The following is a 21,054-nucleotide window of genomic DNA, read 5'->3' on the forward strand; positions in this document are numbered from 1 at the left end:
CTGCATGCACATAACACAATTCCAAACGTGTAACAATCTGTGAAAGTACAGTCTTAACACCTCACCAACCACCAAGATTACATGCGCGACTGGCTTAAACCATTAATAAAGAAACGCAATAGCACATTGTTTTCATAAACATTTTTGCTTGTAATGCTATAGTGTTTAATGTTCTGCTTAATATATAATTCATTTTGTTTGCTTCGATTTCATGATGTTCCTTAGAATTTTAATGCAATATTTTTGAGTGGTACAAGTTAAAAAGATTTATTTAACATATTATACAGTCTCATTAGTGCCTGGCAACATGAACTTGCTCATCCATTTGGAATTAATGTGCAGTTCATATCCGGTCATTATGGCTGCCTTCGTAAATCTGAAATCATATTTTCTGCTGGACTTCTCACCTAATAAAATTTGTTATCTTAATTAATGAAAAACTATGATATAAAATCTAGATGTTGTGTCATTATCTTTATAAAGGTAATTCAGCAGCTTCTGAGATATTTGTATATAGGCAATCCGACCGTTTCTAAGACATTTTTATATAGGTAATTAAGGAAGTTATGCATTTTAAGTAGGATTTAATTAACCCTATAACCTATTCATCAATGGGAACCGGGCACCTCCATTGCCTGTGGCACTTGCATCATCTATAAAACTTATTGCAAGATTTAAAAAATAAATTGTTATCATTATTGTTATTTATAAAGTACCAACACATTCTGCACTTGCAACATTGTTCAGCCAGTGGATAAGACCTACTTTAGTTCAACATGACACATTTGGCTTAAATGAAAAAGAGAGAGCGAAAGCCCTGTTCAAACAAGCTACATAAATTAAACCTTTCAGTGAGCACTGGCCAAGTGCATTCAAGTACAACAGAATGGAAAGTGTTCTAAGCACTAGAGTCACACGAGGGGAAATGTTCAATAAAATACCTGAAACAGTAAAATGTAATGCTGTTTGTTAATGTGATGGAATCAAATAAAAGTGTGCTTTAGATTATTATTATTATTTTATTATTTATATATATATATATATATATATTATTATTATTATTTATATATATATATATATATATATATATATATATATTTATATAGATGTGCATAGACTTTGAATAAAATAATAAGCTTGAAATATAGTCGACTAAAACTAAAACTATACAGATGACTAAAACACGACTAAAACTAAAATGGCATTTTAGTCGAAAGACTATGACTAAAGGCAAATTGAAATTTAGCGCCAAAATTAACACTGCACAGAGGGGCTGTGGAAGGGGCAAAAGGGACAGACCAGGGCTTTGAGAGAGACACTTAGAGAGGCTGGGAGGACACAGAGAGACACAGAGGGGCTGGAGAAGGGGCAAAGGAGACAGATGGAGGCTTTAACTAAACACATTTGATTTTAGTAATGTCGACAAAAATCTACTGGAGATTAAGTCGACTAAAACTAGAACAATTCAGATGACTAAAATACAACCACAACTAAAATGTTTTTTTAGTCAAAAAACTATGACTAAAACGGAATTGAAATTTGCTGCCAAAATTAACACTTGTATGTAACCTATATTTTAAAATCTAATAAGCACTATCAGTGAGAATTTTCAGCAATCCAACAGGAATTTAAAAATTTGGACCAAAATAGCCTAATGTCAGTTGTGTTTTCAGTTTGGCTATTTTGATCTTACAATTGGCACGCACTTTGAATACCCAGTATTTCTCAGGTTAGTGAATAACCCCATATTTTTTAATATGGCAAGCAAATTACCTTTTTTGAACTATTTGGTTCTTACAAAGGTTCTTATTCGTTCTGCTTTTTCAAAGCATGCTTAGTCTGCTACTTCATGGTGTATGATCTTCATTGTTTAACATCAGCGGATGCCTAATTGAAGATGTGTTTCTCTTTTTTTAAGCTTTTAGAACCTTTAGTTTTTAATTAGCAATGTATATTTATATAATATCTAAATACAGGTAAATACAGGTATTATCATGTTTTTTTTTGTTTTGTATCTCAGGCGTAATGGGAGAGTATGAACCTAAAATTGAGGTGCATTTTCCAGAGTCTGTAGCAGCAGCCAAAGGGTCTACAGTCAAGTTGGAGTGTTTTGCTTTGGGGAAGTGAGTAATCCCTCATTTTTTTTGTGACTGGCTAAACATAAGATTCCTCCAGAGCTCTTCTGAAGAGGTGGGGTTAGATCGAAAATATAACTGGGAGAGTTCAGAAATGCTAGCAAATTTGCAAGGTCAGTCCAATGCAATTTATTAATCACCCTGGTATATTGTTGCGCCTATAGTGCATAAATCCCAAACCCTCACAATTACTTAGTTGGTAGTCTGTATTTTTTTAGTTAGAAATTGTTTTACTGTAAAACAAACATTAAAAGTTTGCTTTACAAATCTCTTTCAGGGAACATATTGTACAGAAGTTTAGTGCTTCTAATATCTGAACTATACACTGAACTATTCCATTTTGTGCTCTTAACAAGCAGAGCCGTCAATACTCTACTCCACTTCAAAGAAGCAAATGGATCTGGATCAGACACCTCTAGCTTACTAGTGAATGATCATTATGCTGAAGCTGAATATTCTTGTTTCCCTTTCAGTAAGAACAGGTCCTTCGAAAAAAAAAAAAGATACATGCGCACTTCACAAATCCCTATGCATATTATATAAATGGAGGTTATTTAGTAACTCCAATGGCCATTAGATGCAAGCCCAGCTGCCACGTCATGGCAAACCCCTTAGGTGGGTCCTACAACGACTATTCACCTTGCTTCCTTGAGCTTCAGGCAAATATATCTCTAATGAAACAGAGAGGGGTATTTTCTAAATTCCTTGTTTGGCCCATTTGAGGAGCAGTTCTTTGCTATTTCGACATTTGCTATAGCAGAGCTGTAGGTCACCTGATGAAGCTAATGGTCCTTGACTTATGAAATCAAGTGACCTGGCTGTCAATTATATTTATTGATACAATGTAGTTCTATAGTCTCCAGTTTCTACATGGAGATAAATACTGTTACTATCCCTCCAACACCAGTGTCACCACTGTTTCAGGCATGTTTAGGGTTTCAGTTAATATCCAACTGGATATTGACCTCTTCCTGTAAAACAATAAATTCTGAAGTTAAAAGCACTCTGAAGCTATGTCGGTCTTTCTTTCTTCCATTGCAGTCCAGTCCCGACCATCACATGGAGGAGAGCAGATGGGAAGGCAATCTCTCGCAAAGTAAGAAGACATCGCTCCAGTGGAGTTCTGGAGATTCCTAATTTCCAGCAAGAAGACGCTGGACCTTATGAGTGCGTTGCTGAGAATACACGTGGCAAGAACATGGTTCGAGGGCAGCTGACCTACTTTGGTATGAGGAGCACATGGTCTATGACATATGATACACTGAATATGTCAGATTTCCCAATTTCAGAAATTTAGTAACCTTTCAGTATCAATCTAACAAATATAATTGTGTTCATTTATTTTGTTTCTTTTCATCCACAGGGCATTTTTGCTTGACATTGTGGAGTTTATAGTTTGTGTAAATAAAGAAATAGCACCGATTTTCTTGACTACTGAGATTATCAGTTATGCATCTTTGTTGAGAACTTCTAAATATGGTTTATTATTAATATTAATCCATGGTGACCCATGATTGTTCAAATTCCAGCACCACCAAACTGGATTCAGAAGATAAATGACGCTCACATAGCCATCGAGGAGAACATTTTGTGGGAATGTAAAGCAAGCGGTCGACCCAAACCTTCCTATAGCTGGCTTAAGAACGGACAACGACTACAGAGCAAAGTAAGGACTGAAGTGTACACTGTAACTAGTGTAAGAGAACTTATATAAATGAAAACATATGTGTGGAAAAGCAAGATTGCGAGTGACAGCAAAGTAGCCATTGAGTAGTTATTGATTTGTGGGACAAAACTCATAGGTCAAAGGAAAAATTGAGAGTATGTGTTGTCTAGATGGTCATTCTCATGTTTGACCAGGATTAAAAAATGTGATATGTACCAAAGGGTGGAAAATGCTCCAAGCACTGCATATTCTAAAAACTCTAAAAAAGAAACATTAATAAAATAAATAAGAGGTTCAAAACAGTAGATGTGGAAATGGAGAGAACTCCAATAGTGAAATAGAGTGAAGGTTCTCGAACTAGACAAATTACGATTCCTAATGCTAACCTTCGAGTTAAATGAACACTATAGCCACCTAAATTACTTTAGCTAAATAAAGCAGTTTTAGTGTATAGATCATTCCCCTGCAATTTCACTGCTCAATTCACTGTCATTTAGGAGTTAAATCACTTTGTTTCTGTTTATGCAACCCTAGCCACACCTCCCCTGGCTATGATTGACAGAGCCTGCATGGGAAAAAAAACTGGTTTCACTTTCAAACAGATGTAATTTACCTTAAATAATTGTATCTCAATCTCTAAATTGAACTTTAATCACATACAGGAGGCTCTTGCAGGGTCTAGCAAGCTATTAACATAGCAGGTAATAAGACAATCTTAATTAAACAGAACTTGCAATAAGGAAAGCCTAAATAGGGCTCTCTTTACAGGAAGTGTTTATGGAAGGCTGTGCAAGTCACATGCAGGGAGGTGTGACTAGGGTTAATAAACAAAGGGATTTAACTCCTAAATGGCAGAGGATTGAGCAGTGAGGCTGCAGGGACATGTTCTATACACCAAAACTGCTTCATTAAGCTAAAGTTGTTCAGGTGACTATAGTGTCCCTTTAATGTGAATTAGAAGGGAAAAAAAGGAGGAAATTAATTATGGAAAATTTACACTTGGCACTAGATGAGGTACAAAGGTATAAAGACACTAAGCTTACAGAAGTGGCAGGCTCATTGGGCTAGAGTGCATCTGCCATCTCCCCTTTTCAATGAGATATGTGGGAGCTCATAGAAAAGAATTGGAAAGCCGTGATCATGTGCAAGCTCATGGTTCCAGCACAGACTTTTCTCAATGAAAAGCCTTTGACTGGTCAATTGCCTGGCACAGACTAAAATCCTGGGGAAGGAGGGGAGCACCTTTAGCAGAAAAAATAAGGCATGTTTTATATCTACTTTCAGTGCTATAAGAATGGGGGGGGGGGGTGACATAGTGGAAGAAAAACAATATGGTATTGGGATAGGAGCTAAAAAGAATTAGTATTTTAATTTTTTTTATTTCTTTTACTTGCTGATTTACACCTCATCATATTTTCCTTATTTATGCATTTCCTTATTTTCTTATTTTCTTTGCTTGTTCACATCCATCTCTTCTGTTTTAGATGGCTTGTTATTTTTCACATCTCCCTTTTAGTCGTCCTTGGTTTTTTTCCCCCCATTTTTCCCCTTTTGATTTCTTTGCTCATTTCAATATCTTACCCATTTTTTTTGCCCGCTTGTTTCCAATCTCTTCTTTCTTATCTTGTTTTTGTACTTCCATGCCTTCTACGTTGCCTCTCATGTTTTCGTCCATTTCTTTCTGTTCAATTTGCCATGGTCTATTTTATCATTCTGCCATTTGCAATGTCCATTTCCCCCAACTTTTTCAATCCATGTTCTGTGTTTGCATCTTATCTTTTTTAGGGACGTCTTCAGATTGAACATGGAACCCTCACCATTACATCTGTCAACAGTTCCGACTCTGGAATGTACCAATGTTTGGCAGAAAATAAACATGGAACCATTTATTCTAGTGCTGAGCTCAGAGTCATAGGTGCGTATCCATAGCATTTTGTGTATTTCAAAAAACCCTGACCTTGGTTTTGGCACTGCTTTCTCGTTTCTAAGTTACAATAAAACCATAATCCTATGCAAACAGTTGATTGTAACACGATAACAATAAAGTATAAATCAGTAAATTAACTATTAGGTTTCTTTTATAGATGACCCACTAAGCTCTAAAGTGCTCTCATATCTACAATCTGTGTTTATACCAGAAGAATACTCTGGCATTGAATAAATATGACCATAGAGAGGGATTCTCTTATATTTAAAATAATTTTAACACAAGCTTTTCTCTAATACTGGATGATCTTTATATTGGTTTACTTGGTGTATTGCCAAGTTTTATTTGTTGGGGTTCTGTGTAGTCATTGTTCTTCCATGCTGCTTTTTTCAGCGGTCGGTCCTGATTTCTCCAAAGCATTTGTTAAAAGTGTGACTTTGGGCAAAGTTGGAGGAGCCATCTTGATTGAGTGTAAACCCAAAGCTTCCCCTAAACCAGCCATCACTTGGAGAAAGGGCCGGGAGCTGCTGAGAGAGAACCCCAGGTGAGGATATCTTTCACCCCAAAATTCAGGTTCTGTCTGTACAAATGGGCAACAGAGCACCCTACCATTACAGTGATTTCAGAATGGAGGAAAGACTTATATTGCAGAATAATGGTAAGATATCGTTTGGGTTCATTTGGTCGATCATAGTGTTCTAAGAGTTTGAGGAACAGTACAAGTACCGCAGCCACCTGTGCTTTTTGTATATTTGGTGGAGCAAGGAATAAAATGTCTTGGAAGCCAATCATCCTTTTCATTATAACTGTGACAATATGCAAACATTGCTGTTGCTCTAAATGCATCTACTAGTATTTTAATCACATTTGCTTTTCTATGGGTGTACAAGATCTTATATGGTATGTAAACACATGCATTGTCTCGTAGAAGTCATGAGTGACAAGATTTCTCTACCATAACATGAACAAAGCCACTTGGCAAGATAAAGAGAAGCTGCATCTGCAATAGGTTTGCCAAGCAATTTCATAGATGTCTATTCTCAACTACGTACCCCTGGTTCTGGTCCTGGTCCTGGTCCTGGTAGCAGCTTTAGTTTTGCTGCATATTATAGCAATGCAAACGTGTTGTTGTTTTTGTTTTTGTTTTTGTATATTTTTTGATTTATTATCTCCAAAATGCAATAATAATTGTGAATGTGTCACTTTGGTAACTAAGGACAGTAATGGGTGCTAACTTGCCTATAAAGAGGATTTTCCAATATACTACATTCATTGTTTTAGTAAATCCTCCCTATTCCAAGTCAAATATTATTACTTATAGTTATTTTTCAGTGTATTTGTTTATATTCAGTGTACCACATACATCATTAGGTAGAGAATGTCCCTTGTTATTCTTTCTTACATTATACTCAGTTGCATTTTATTGTTTCCATATTTTATTATCCATCGTTTTTAATAAGCTTTTATTATACTATTGCACGCTTTAAGTTGTTTTGTTTTGTTTTATTTATTAAAACAATCATAATTTATTTTTTTAATACCCTATCTCCCTTCAGGCATATTAAAAGACCTAGGTTTATAAATACAATACATCACATAAATCCACATACTTAATCCTTATACACAGCACAAATTCCTGTTAACCTGATGTGCTGTTCAAAGATTGTGTTCCTGGGAATGAAAAGTTGAAAGAGTTAACTCAGCATAATATGGGAAAAGGTTAAGTACAACCAAACAATACACTGGCTGGGGACTTAGCCAACCTGCTTTATAATAGTAAATAATGAGATGGCTCACTGTAAATTGAAATGTAATAAATCACAGAGTATAGCAACAATACACAACAAATGCTCAATATTAAGGTACAATCCAGGCTAGAAGAATGTGTCCATAAAAAGAGCTCAATATGTCTTTAACCATTAGAGGATTGGTGGAGTGAGAAAGGCATTGATTATCTCATTTATATGATTCTGGAACTGTCTGTCTACAGCTGTATGCTATGATTATTATTAATTACGATAACAACATGTTTTATTAAAGGCTGAAGCGCACCATTATTTTTTAACATGTTATCAAGATAATACAAAAAAAAAAAAAATTAAAATTCAAATATAAAGATGTTGACATTTGAAATTCCACCATGCATGCACCCTGCATTGAGCAGTGCCCAAACTAGGAAGTAGCTATCACTTGTCAGCCAAACCTTGCTTCCATGTTGTTTTCAATGGCTGCCAAGTTTAGCTCTTGTCAGCTGTTCCGTACAGAAAATGTGAATGGAGCTGCTGCTCAAGCTGATAGCAAGAGCATCATATATTCATCCAAATAGCCCCATTCAAGGTTTTGTAAACTGTGCGATAGATGCAGCATGCTCTCCAGGTCCTTCACAGAAGGTGATAAAGGATCCTAGTGGGGAGGTCGGTATTAATATTCGCCCGAGTATTAAGTCCAGCAAGAAGAGGCATAAGCTTAATATGACATCACTCATTGCAGATGTCGGCTTATAACTGCTACTGAATTATGTGAATTGTTATAAGCAACTGTGTGTAGGGAACCTCTATAATTCAATCTAATGAGAATGGCTTATGGTGGTTCTTGGAGTGCCCTGTTAAACTAATTTGTACATGTAGATTCCACAGAGACTTTCCTGGAGATGCAAGTATTTTAATGCTATCTACACAGCTCTCCTTTGCAGAATCAGTATTTTTGGAACCCAAGAGAATCTCTTATCTGGAAATCCTTTGGTGGATGAGAACATGGAAAGTGGAATAAAAACCTGTTCCAAGACGGCAGGAGTATGCTAAAAATTAATGCAATAGGAGGGAACATGCTGGGATTCAGTGGTGGAGTGGGTGGTTTTGTATGCTTGTTCCTCACACTTTATTCAACACTAGAGAACAGGACTATGTCCAAAAGACCCAGTAATAAGCTACCATGCTCCAATTCTCAAGGATAAATCCTGAAAGGTTCCAGGTATAAAAAACAGACACAAGTTTGGGACTTCTCTGTAATACTGTAAAAATATAAAATACTTATGTACTGTACACACAGTACATCATTGGCCATAGACCAATACATCATGTGCTGTTAGGGAAGAGAGTGCCTTTTAACTTTAGTACTTTGAACCTCTTTGCCTTGGTACAGTATCTCACACAAGTGAGTACACCCCTCAAATTTTTTTTAAATATTTTATTATATCTTTTTATGTGACAACACTGAAGAAATTACACTCTCCTTCAATGTAAAGTAGTAAGTGTACAGCCTGTATAACAGTGTAAATTTGCTGTCCCCTCAAAATAACTCAATACACAGCCATTGATGTCTAAACCATTGGCAGCAAAAGTAAGTACACCCCTAAGTGGAAATATCCAAATTGGGCCCATTTTCCCACCTTGGTGTCATGTGACTCGTTAGTGTTACAAGGTCTCCGGTGTGAATGGTGAGCTGGTGTGTTAAATTTGGTGTTATCGCTCTCACACTCTCCCATACTGGTCACTGGAAGTTTAACATGGCACCTCATGGCAAAGAACTCTCTGAGGATCTGAAAAAAAACAATTGTTGCTCTACATAAAGATGGCCTAGGCTATAAGAAGATTGCCAAGTCCCTGAAACTGAGCTGCAGCACAGTGGGCAAGACCATACACTGGTTTCACAGGACAGGTTCCACTCAGAACAGGCCTCGCCATGGTCGACCAAAGAAGTTCAGTGCACGTGCTCAGCATCATGTCCAGAGGTTGTCTTTGGGAAATAGACATAGGAGTTCTGCCAGCATTGCTGCAGAGGTGGGGGTCAGCCTGTCAGTGCTCAGACCATACGCCGCACAATGCATCAAATTGGTCTGCATGGCTGTCATCACAGAAGGAAGCCTCTTCTAAAGATGATGCACAAGAAAGCCTGCAAAGAGTTTGCTGAAGACAAGCAGACTAAGGACATGGATTACTGGAACCATGTCCTGTGGTCCGATGAGACCAAGATAAACTTACTTGATTCAGATGGTGTCAAGCTTGTGTGGCAGCAACTAGGTGAGGAGTACAAAGACAAGTGTGTCTTGCCTACAGTCAAGCATGGTGGTGGGAGTGTCATGGTCTGGGCCTGCATGAGTGCTGTCAGCATTGGGGAGCTACAGTTCATTGAGGGAACCATGAATGCCAACATGTACTTTGACATACTGAAGAAGAGCATGATCCCCTCCCTTCAGAGACTGGGCTGCAGGGCAGTATTCCAACATGATAACAACCCCAAACACACCTCCAAGACAGCCACTGCCTTGCTAAAGAAGCTGAAGGTAAAGGTGATGGACAATCTATTTTGAGGGGACAGCACTGTTATACAGGCTGTACACTTACTACTTTACATTGTAGCAGAGTGTTATTTCTTCAGTGTTGTCACATGAAAAGATATAATAAAATATTGACACAAATGTGAGGGGTGTACTCACTTTTGTGAGATACTGTATATATCTTTAATGGAAAAATTTGGGGTAAAAATTACCATCAATTTCTAATGCATTATATATAGAGAATGCATTCAAAATATCTATCAAGAAACAGAATTAGAGTTAAGTTAGATCAGTCAATGTTGTCCTAAAAAACCTATATATAGAAAAAAGGCAGTTCCCTCATCATTGGGATTAACTGGAATTAGCCATATTGCAGCTGCTATCAGTTTATTCGTGGCCTGGTTCAATGTTTAGTGAACTGGACTTTGTGTGGCTCTGGGCAGAATCGTGAACTGTGCATGTGGGGTTTACAGCTCAGCTCTATTTCCATGGAGGAGAGAGAGCTCAGGTAGACCCACCAACTGTCCTGATTTTGACAGGGCAGTCCCAATTTCAGGGTTCTTTCCCACCTTCCCAATTTGGTTCCCTGTTCTGCTTTCAGGAACACCATGGAATTCTCCTGAGGAAGCACAGCGTTAATGCATCATTAGATATGCTGGCACTGTGAAATGCTCTGAAAAGAGTACTTCCTTAGCAGGTCCTTTAGGTTGGGGGTGGGCAAGACAAGTCCCAACAGTGGGCAGACCAATCTCTTTTCCAGCCAGACCCGCCCATTATTACAGTCGAAGAGATATATTGTGAGTAATGTATTTGTAAGCAGATAGAATTTACAGAAGCATCATTAATTGATTGTTTGTAAAACCCAGAGAAAAAACCTTTACAGTTCACTTTCAGAATTTTATTCCAGGAATCCTCTGTAAATTTCCTTTCTGCTAACCTATTCCAACTGGTTTTGTATTTGACATTTCTCTCATTTATTTCCAACCAGAGTGACATATAAGTATTAGAGAGCAGACCTTTTATAGACCCTGAAATTGATTTGCATACATTTTCCAATGGGGTCAGAGCCCCAGACGTATGTGAATGCAAAAATGTATCCGTGTCCAAAAGTATGTAATCCGAATTTGCATATTCTCTCAGGAATGTCTGTTTACTCATCAACGTTAAGATTTCTTTGAATTAAAGGGACACTCCATGCAGGATGTTGCCCCTTATCCGATACATTATAGTGATAATTAAAAAATCCAATAAAAGTTAATACTCACTTCATCTGCATTTGCTGCAGATTCCTAGATTTGGAGCTGCTACAGTTATCTCTCCCCACATTATTGGGTAGATGAAATATTATAACCAATTAAGTGGGTGCACTCCCTGTGATGTATTTAACTGAGAGGATTTTAACACGTTATGAATAGGAAATAAGGACCTTCTTATTTTAGGCAAGGAGTAGAGTTGTTATGATGCTTAGATTATACCTTGAAGGGTCTGATTTTGAAACGTACAATATGTTTTATCAAGGTTTGTTGTGGAACAGAAACAGGGCTTAGCACTTACAGTCCTATGTTATGCTACTATGCTAGTAGCCAGGCCTTAAAAGTTACAATTCACTGCAAGTCTTGACAGTCCAGGACACATTGTCCATGGGTGAATTTGTACTTGATAGGGCAAAATTTTCAGTAATCAATGGCTAGTTAGTGACAAGTAGAAATTGTGAGCCCTGATAGATACCAAATATAACCAAATAAAGTTTTATCAAAATTAAAAACTACACAGGACACCAAAATGAAGGATCTGCCTTTGAAATTAATTCAAGATAAAACCATAAGTTTTGTTACTTATAAAGGGTATATTCAAAATACAGACATATAAAAACACACTTGTATATCTTTGGTCAAGTGGATAACATTGATTATATGGTTATAATGGTACCTTCTAAGGAGTGGGATATAGGATATATTAGGCAGCAAGTGAACAGTAAGTTATTGAATTTCATGAGCTGGAAGCAGGAAAAATGGTCAAGTGAAAAAATCTGAGTGACTTTGACAAGGGCCAAATAGTGATGGCTAGACAACTGGATCAAAGCAGGTCTTGTGAGGTGTTCCCGTAATGCAATGATTAGTACCTACCAAAAGTGGTGCAAGGAAGGATAATCGGTTAACTGGTGTCCCATAGGCAGTAAAGTCTAGTCAGCTTGGTCCAATAATGCAAAAGAGCTATTGTAGCTCAAATTGCTGAATATCTTAATGATGGGTGTGATAGACAGGTGTCCGAACATACAGTGCATCCTAGTTTGCTGTTTAGCCCCAGACCGGTCAGAGTGCCCATGACAACTGCTGTTCACTACCAAAAGTACCTTCAATGGGGAAGTGACCATCAGAACTGGACCATGGAGCAATTGAAGAAGGTTGCCTGGTCTAATGAATCACATTTTCTTTTAGGTCAGGTGGATAGCTAAGTGTCTGTATCGTTTACCTGCAGTAAAGAGATGCCAGCAGGAAGACAGGACGGCAGAGGCAGTGTTATGCTCTGGACAATGTTCAGCTGGGAAACATTGGGTCCTGGGGCCTGACATTCATGTGGATGTTAACTTTGACATGTACAAGCTACTTAGGGATTGTTGGAGACCATGTACACAGCTTTATGGCAGTGGTGTTCTTTGATGACAGTGGCCTCTTTCAGCAAGATAATGCAAACTGCCACACTGCAAACATTATTCAGGATCGGTTTAAGGAACATGACAAAGCATTCAAGGTGTTGCCTTGCCCTATAAATCCCCCATCCATCCAATTGAGCATCTGTGGGATGTGCTGGAACAAAAAAAACGATCTATGGAGGCCCCATCTCGCAACTTGCAGGACTAAAAGGATCTGCTGCTAGTGTCTTGGTGCCAAATACCACAGGATATGTTCAGCGGTCTAATGGAATCCATGTTTTAGTATCCCTTTTGTAAAAAATTATTTGTAAGGGACGTGGTTTTTTTTAATCAATATACTATTTTAAACATATCAAATGACAGTTCTTATTTTATTGTGTAGTTCCCTTCCTGGCCTCTGGAAATGAAATATAGGCTGCCTTTTCCTGGTTATGGTTCTTTAAAGTGCTATTCACTGGGATGTTCAGGTTGGGCCCCACTGAACCTCATATAATAAAATTTAATCTTCGCAACATCATTCACATAGAAGATTAATAAGTAATTCATCTCTGTCTTAAGTTGCTTAGGTGTCTTCAATCGGTCACACTTTACCATCTTCACCTTGAAGTCTTTATTTGCAATTTCCATGTTTCTGAAAATCTGTTCTTTTTCTCCATCACTTCATTTGCTCCCAGTATCTCTGTATGCCCTGCTTTCTGTATTTGCCATCTGGCACTGGACTGCCAGCTGCTTCATTAAGTTTCTCTTGCTCTTTTTGTCTCTCTTAAGAACTCACTCCCCTCTACATCCATCTGCCTGTGTCCAATGCTTAGACTCAAACTTTGACATGTGTTTTTGCAAAGGATTATAGGAATTGTGCAGTTTGGACCCAGTTGAAAAGAAAACCAGTTTAAGGATGCTTTGGAACACAGGGTGGTGATGTTATCTAATTTCATGGGCATTATCTTCCATCACAGTTTAGTTTGACACATTGCAGGATTGGGAAGTCCGTGGATTGTTGTCTAGGAGTTATTGTCCAAAACCACCGGCTTTGCTAGTTACATAGTGTCACAAAACCACCAGTCCTAACGCACAGAGCTCAAGTCACACCTAGCTAAAGTAGAAGTAGAAATGAACATAGGTGTATTACCCTTCCTTAAAATTCTCTGGGAATAATGTTCCAGAATAGTAATAGGTTAGAGAATGATCAATAATTAGGAAAGTCGAGGACAACAGAAGTGGCACTAACATACAGAGAAGTCACGGTCAAGGATTACAGAAAGGAAAACAGTCAGGGACAATCCAAAATTAAAAATACCAGAAATCAATACACTAATTAAACTCACTCTTGTTTAATTAGGAAAATCATGACATGGCATGGAGGGCTTATCAAGGACTAGGAACCCTGTGATTGTTTTATGTCATTCCTTCGACACTGGTGGTGGAATGATGTAGCAGGAATAAGGCAGGAGGGTGTATGTTGAAAATTGCACAAAGTATAACAGTGTCAAAAACATGGGTTTGGAGCAACCAGCATTGGGTAGTCAGCCAAGCCAAAGTCAGTATACTGGTAAACAGACAGTCAGACAAGTCAAGGTTAGGGCAGTCAGCAAGCAGGAATGGTCAAGACTCAAGAACAATTCGGATCAAAATCAGAAAATCAGGAACATGGGAAACACCAAACTGAGCCAAATGAACAGCACAAAAAGGGCCACAAACTGGCAAACAGCTAAAGGAGTGCCTTTCCTCATTAAAGTCCTAGACCGTGGTGTCATAATCAGGAGATTAAAGAAACAGTGCCCAATTTAAAACAGTAATGCGTATTCTTAAAGAGCCAGTGCAAAATTGAACAATATAAAATAATGATAATAATGCGAAAACCTGAGGAGCCATCCTATATGTAAGATATTCCGCATCTATGATGTTAAAATATGTGAGAAAATAGAAAAAAAATGCAAAAATAAATAATATTATGTCCATTGAGATCCAATTATTACATACACATAATATGTGACTGCACAGTTTGTAAAAATTGCCAAACCATGTAATAAGCTAAAAAGACAAGAAAGGGGGGGAATGCAGTGTCCATTGTAAAAACTGTTTTCTAAATACATTTTGCAAATGAATAACAGTAAATAAATGTTTGAATTAAGCCAGAAATGCTTTAATTCATGAAAAAAAATGCTCACATTGAGCCAACACCATCCAGGGAATAAGTCATATGTTCTCCATGAATTGATCCCTTGTAGAAATCTAAGAATGGAATATCAAGGTGATTACCCATAGTTGCATCGAACATCACCTGTGGTGGTGTAGTCTTATGCTTGTAAACATGAACATTATCTTTTTCAAAAATTAGCTGATATCAATGGATGAAGGTAGAGAGTTTCCCAAAACTATTTATGGCTGAAAACAGAGGATGGCATGAGTTAAATAGCTTTTACATATAACATAAACGGCCTGAGTTTATGATATATGATTAAACAAAAGTGGGATCTGTTGCCGCCTGTGGACTTTGCATAATTTGGGGGTCCGGTGGCCAGAAGGGTGGGGAGGCAGGCAAAGGTGAGTTTGTTACTTGAATCTGTCCCTTGCAGGTGCCGCAATCTTCTTACGGCAGTTTCTATACTGTCCCTGTCACTTTGGCTGCCAGGAGCCAACATCACTGTTGCATGTGCGAGATTAAAGTATTGAGGTCTATGGAGGATTGTGCGAGTTAGTGTGATCCTCCATAGCTAGAACGAGTTTACCTGGAGCCATCACTAGGCTAGGCTGGGGGATTGACACTTATTGACTGCAGTAACTTCTCCCAGTGTCAAGTGTCCAAGTATATCTTTTGACTGGGTTGGAATTTCAGTGAAATTCCAACACAGTCATTATACGTGTTTCATAAAGATTTTTAAAGATATTAATTCTGCAGAGTGGTAGGGGTGACAGTGCCCCTTTAAGACTTTTGACTATCTCAGAAGATCCATACACAGCTTTGGTCTTTTAATTCTTCTGGTTCAGGTAAAATGTTCTGTATTTTTGTTGGGTTTTCTTGGTGTGTGCTTTTTTGAAGTTGATAGCATTGGTTCTGTATTTAACCCCTTAAGGACACATGACGGAAATATTCCGTCATGATTCCCTTTTATTCCAGAGGTTGTATCCTTAAGGGGTTAAGACGTTTTGTATTTTTGTTGGGTTTTATTTGTGTGTGCTTTTTTGAAGTGGATAACATTGGTTATAAAACCAATGAAAATATATCTAGTGTCCTTTGGTACAGTTACTTCATGGGGTCCCATGAGGTTCTTGTCTGCTTCTGCTGCCATCTTGTTTCATTGTATGCAAGAAACAAAACCAAGTTCAGCATTTATTATTTAAACTCAATGTATGCTATTCTCCAAATTGAATCATGATTTGCACACCTTCAGGTTCAAATCATGACATAGTTCAGCCAAGGTTCCCAAAGCCTCCAGTCCGTGCACAAGGAAGAGTAGAAGTCAATCACATAGCAAAGATTATGTCCATAAAGTTGGAGATATGTTTTTTTACCCCCAAACTTAGACATTTCCATTTTTTTTTTCTTCAAGATTGTTGACCTCAGTAGACTTGGGAAATTGTGTAGTACTAACAACAGAATTGATAATATTAGGTCACAAAAGCCAAACTAGACAAATTATTCATCTTGGCTCATTTTCACTTTTAATGTAATCCCCGGCTATTTCTTTAAAATTCACAATTGAATGAATAAACCCCAGTTGTTTAGTGGATATAGTTATATGTTTGTTGCAGAAATATAGTTTTTGTAGAGCTTGTCTCCGAGTGCTACGCTTGCAATGGCGCAGTTGCAATTATCTGCCTGAAAATGAGCCCATGCAATAGCTATGTTACAGAAAAGGGCTATTTATCATAGTCAGGTTCCCAAAACGTCTACATTTTTGTTGTTGCTTTTCTGTGCTCTGTTTTTCTAGTACAATTCATAAGTGTTACGTGCTTTAAAAAAAAAAAAAAACAACAAAAGAAAAAACAAACAACTCAGATATATTTATGGTCGTTATTTTTTTTTTCTGGCGCAAGCAAATTTATCACTGCTAACGTAAACCCGTGGCGAATTCATCATTGTCACTCTGGACCCATATTTAGATTTATCACATTTTTCTCACCTGCCTTTACCTGGTTTGACCTGTATAGCCTATAACTGTCACAAAGCTCTCTGTTTTTGTTCTTTTAAAGAGTCCGTAATGTTTTAATATAAATGTGTCACATACTATTTGTGCTCTTGCATGGCATCTTGCTTAGTATAAATGAATACCAAAAGACCCATCCCCAGTGTCTCTTCCTCTGCATTTTTAACCTCTTTCTGGTGTCTTTGTCGAAAGCAGTTTGACCATAACCAGAAATGCCCACACTCCTTTCACCATAACAACTGCAATAAACTGTAGGGTTCATAAACTGTATTTTAATATTATTGTAAGAAAAAGTAGATAGAATAGAAAAATAACCATGGTGTTCTTTTTATACTTTTATGTTAATTTCAGGGTTATTCACCAAAGTGAGAATTGTCTGGAATTCAAATTGAATTCAAAGTAAATTTTAATTTTAAGGCTTAAAGTAGTCAAACTGTAACCATAGCTGAATTGGAGAATTATTCCAGTATGGCTAATGCGGCCTTAAATGTGAAATTTGCGTTATATTCCTCTTAATTTTTACTTTTTGTGAATATTCCTGAATAGCTACATTTCACCCACTGTTCCCTGTTAACTTGCCACTTTGAGATTGCATTCTCTCCCTTCCCAGCCTTGAAGTCTTTATTATTTTTAACAGATTTCTGTTCTCATGCATTCACCTCACCTTGCTCTGCAATAAGATCTGTGTTTCTGGTTTTGTAGCCTTTGGACCTAAATCTTTTTTTTTTTTATCATATCTCTTGCCCCATCTAGTTTCCCAAGATTCCCTTTGCCCTGATGGTTTTGTCATTCCATACACCTGTACACAGTTACATGTATCCATATACTTTTTTCCCACCACCCATGACTTTTTAAACTCTCTATTTTTGCAGAATTGCACTCCTGGACGATGGCAGTTTAAAGATCTCGAACTTGACCAAAGCTGATGCTGGGACCTACAGCTGCACCGCAAGCAATCACTTTGGAACCGCCAGCAGTACAGGGACTCTTGTGGTCAAAGGTGAGAATGGGCATTTTATTGTAATTTTGTGTAAATTGAAACATGCAGCTACAAGAAGTAATACGTCTCCATCTGTCAGATCCCACGCAGGTGCTGGTGCCACCTACCAGTATGGATGTCACAGTGGGAGAGAGTATCGTTCTGCCGTGTCAGGTGTCACATGACCACTCACTGGATATTTCCTTCTCCTGGGTATTTAATGGGCAGCTCATTGACTTCCAGAAAGATGGAGAACATTTTGAACGTGTGGGGGGAGTAAGTATTACAACAACAAGAAATTGTAGTGTGCAGGATGTGCAAGGATGATATGGTACATCAGTAGTGTTCGAAAGGTGCTTGGTATATAGTGGGTGATCACGACTTGTTAATGTCTCTTGGATGGCAGCCAGTCACTGTTATCACTGCCATCACTAATCACTGCCACTGTAAGTCACTTATCACTGCCACTGTCAGAGTCACTAATCACTGTCAATGTGAGAGTCACTAATCACCGTGAGAGTCACTAATCACTTCCACCAGGAGAGTCACTAATAACTTCCACTATGAGAGTCACTAATCACTGTCAATGTGAGTGTCACTAATTACTTCCACCGTGAGAGTCACTAATCACTGCAACTGTCATAGTCACTAATCACTTCCACCGTGGGAGTCACTAATCACTGCGACTGCCAGAGTCACTAATTACGGCCACTGTGATGGTCACTTATCACTTCCAATGTGCGTTAGCAGCCAGTCACTGCCACTTTGTGGTAGTCACTAGTCACTGCTACTAGTAAGGTAAATCGTGAGAATCCAAGGTAAATTTTCAATTTAAGGTCTAAATAGCCAAACTGGAAACGTTCTCTAAGCCAGCTACTCTGGCCTTACATTTAAAATTAAATTTCAATTCATTCTGACTCTCACTTTAGTAAATAAACCTAATAGTATGTTAACCACTAGCCAACAAATAGTTACTTATCACTGCCGCATTGTGTGCCAGGGTGTGTGAGCGCCAATAGCCACTTGTCACCAAGATTTGATATTAATATATGTCCAGAATACAAAATGAATATCATTATGCAGGAGAGCTAGAAGTCTGAAGTAGCCAGTGGTACCACTGAAATACCATTTTGGTTAGTAACACTGCAGAAGCAACATGTTGGTCTGTCCTTGGCAGTAACAAAGAGCCTCTAACACAGATCTTATATATATATAAATATATATATATATATATATATATATATATATATATATATTTGTGTTAGGTGCTTATGATAGTACAGTGTGAAATACCATAGATAAATGTAGGATAATAAAAAGAGCAAGTCGGTTGTGGTGTGCCGGAACCGACGATTAGGTAGGCCGGAGAAAGAAGAGGGCCTACCCAGGAAAAGAAATAGAAAGGAAATAAATGTTAAAATGTGGTGTGGTGGGAGGGTCATTCAACTCTGACCTCGAATGGTAAGGAGCAAGGTAAGGGGAGTGCCTTAAGTAGGCTAGAGGTAGCAAACCAGCCCCTCCCACAAATCCAGGCAAATTGCCTTAATACTTGTGTTAGGTGCTTATGATAGTACAGTGTGAAATACCATAGATAAATGTAGGATAATAAAAAGAGCAAGTCGGTTGTGGTGTGCCAGATCCGACGATGAGGTAGGCCTGAGAAAAAGGGCAAAATTGAAATAAATAAATTCATTTACAGACAAACAATACATATACATTTTATCAACCAAACATGTTTTTGAAAGCATCCCTTAATTCTTGTACTGGGTTAGGTATGTATCGTGAGTAAGCGGATGACTTCCAGCGCCCCAGTGTTTTGATAACATGAGTTGGGATGTTTACACTGGAGGCTGTGGACGCGGCTCCTATACGAAAGGAGTGCCCTGAGTAGTTGGCTGTGTTGAGGCCCAGTTGTGTGAGCAAAGACCTGACGTAGGTCATGAAGGTTGTAGTGGTGAGTACTGATCCTTGCAGCTGTAGTAATGGTTGTGAGGGTAGTAAGTTATGATGCTGTATGTAGGCATCAAGAACCCTGACTGGACACCATCTGTTGTGCGTGGGATAGTACGGAATGTTTACGGGTATGTGATGACTGGTTTTGGAGTGAGGTAAAGTCAGGATGTAATGATCCATATGTTTTGTCAAGTAGAGGAGGAAAGGAGTAGTTTGGGTCGTGGAGGTTGTAGTGAATTCTCTTGGTCTTAGAAATCCATAGAAAGCTATGTATATTGCTGTTTTGATGATAGAGTTTGTATTGGTGTCAAACGGTTTTAAGTCAAGCAGGTTAGATAATGCTTTAAAGATATGGTTATCTATGGGTAGCCTCTGGGCTGTATGTGTGGGTTCTGATTTCTGAATACCTCTGAGTATGGTCTTAATTTGGTGAGAGGCCATGAAACTGTTGTTATTTGGGTGTAAGATTAGCATGTGGTGTTGAATGCCAGTGAGATAGAGTTTGATGGTGTTATATGACATTTTAAGTTTAAGGTGGCAAAAGGAAGCAAACCCCCAAAAAGATGTCATAACAAATGGTTGCATGATGTTATGTTCCAGAAGGAATCTTTTGAATAGTGTGAAAGCTCTGTTGTATGTTTTGTGTGTATTGTTTGAAAGTGCCAATTGGGACAATGTCCTGCTATGCTGCATGATGGTTTCTAGTCCAGTATGAGTTGTTGAAATGTTGGAGTGATGGTGGCTGTGGGCGCCGCTAACGGGAGTGCTTGATGAAATGCCTGAAATTTAAAGCAAATTGTCAGCAGCTGTGTTACATACACCTGGAACATAGAAACAACATAGGAAAAAATTATGACAAGCTGCCAACCAAGTGAGTTTCCTCAGAAATCTCATGATCGTAAGGGATTTGGAACTACCTTTGTTGATGATGTGACAGGTTGCCTGCTTATCTGAGTAGCAACGAACTGGCATGGTTGCCCATAAATGACCCCATGCTACGGCAGCCACCACGATGGGATAGATCTCAAAAAGAGCTGAGGTAGTGGAAAAACCTTCCAAATCCTGAACTGCTGAAGGCCAGCTGCCCCAAAGCCATTCGTTCCCAAAAATTGCTGCAACACCAGTGGTAGATGCCGCATCTGACCAAATGGTGGGAGATGAGTCAGTCAATTGAGGGAGGAACATACTTTTACCATTCCAAGTGGATAAAAAATCTCTTCCACATGTTTAGATCTGCCGTAGCTTGGGTATCTAAGGACAACCTGTGCGTGTCATGTAGGAAAAGTGGAAAAAGATGCAATAGTCGTGATATAAAGG

The 21,054-nt window shown here is 38.2% G+C and overlaps 1 protein-coding gene across 3 annotated transcripts in view; it reads left to right on the forward strand.

The window, feature by feature from the left end:
* LOC134568240 (contactin-4-like) overlaps positions 1–21,054 on the forward strand; it is a 259,133-nt gene that overhangs the window by 216,575 nt on the left and 21,504 nt on the right. For all 3 annotated transcript variants that reach the window (XM_063426672.1, XM_063426673.1, XM_063426671.1), the window contains exons 7-13: positions 2,021–2,123; positions 3,177–3,361; positions 3,665–3,801; positions 5,587–5,716; positions 6,122–6,272; positions 17,678–17,805; positions 17,885–18,060. In XM_063426672.1, coding sequence (XP_063282742.1) covers positions 2,021–2,123; positions 3,177–3,361; positions 3,665–3,801; positions 5,587–5,716; positions 6,122–6,272; positions 17,678–17,805; positions 17,885–18,060 — 1,010 coding nt within the window. The remainder of the gene's footprint in view (positions 1–2,020; positions 2,124–3,176; positions 3,362–3,664; positions 3,802–5,586; positions 5,717–6,121; positions 6,273–17,677; positions 17,806–17,884; positions 18,061–21,054) is intronic.

Source organism: Pelobates fuscus, chromosome 7 (assembly GCF_036172605.1).
Source record: "Pelobates fuscus isolate aPelFus1 chromosome 7, aPelFus1.pri, whole genome shotgun sequence".
Lineage (NCBI taxonomy): Eukaryota > Metazoa > Chordata > Amphibia > Anura > Pelobatidae > Pelobates > Pelobates fuscus.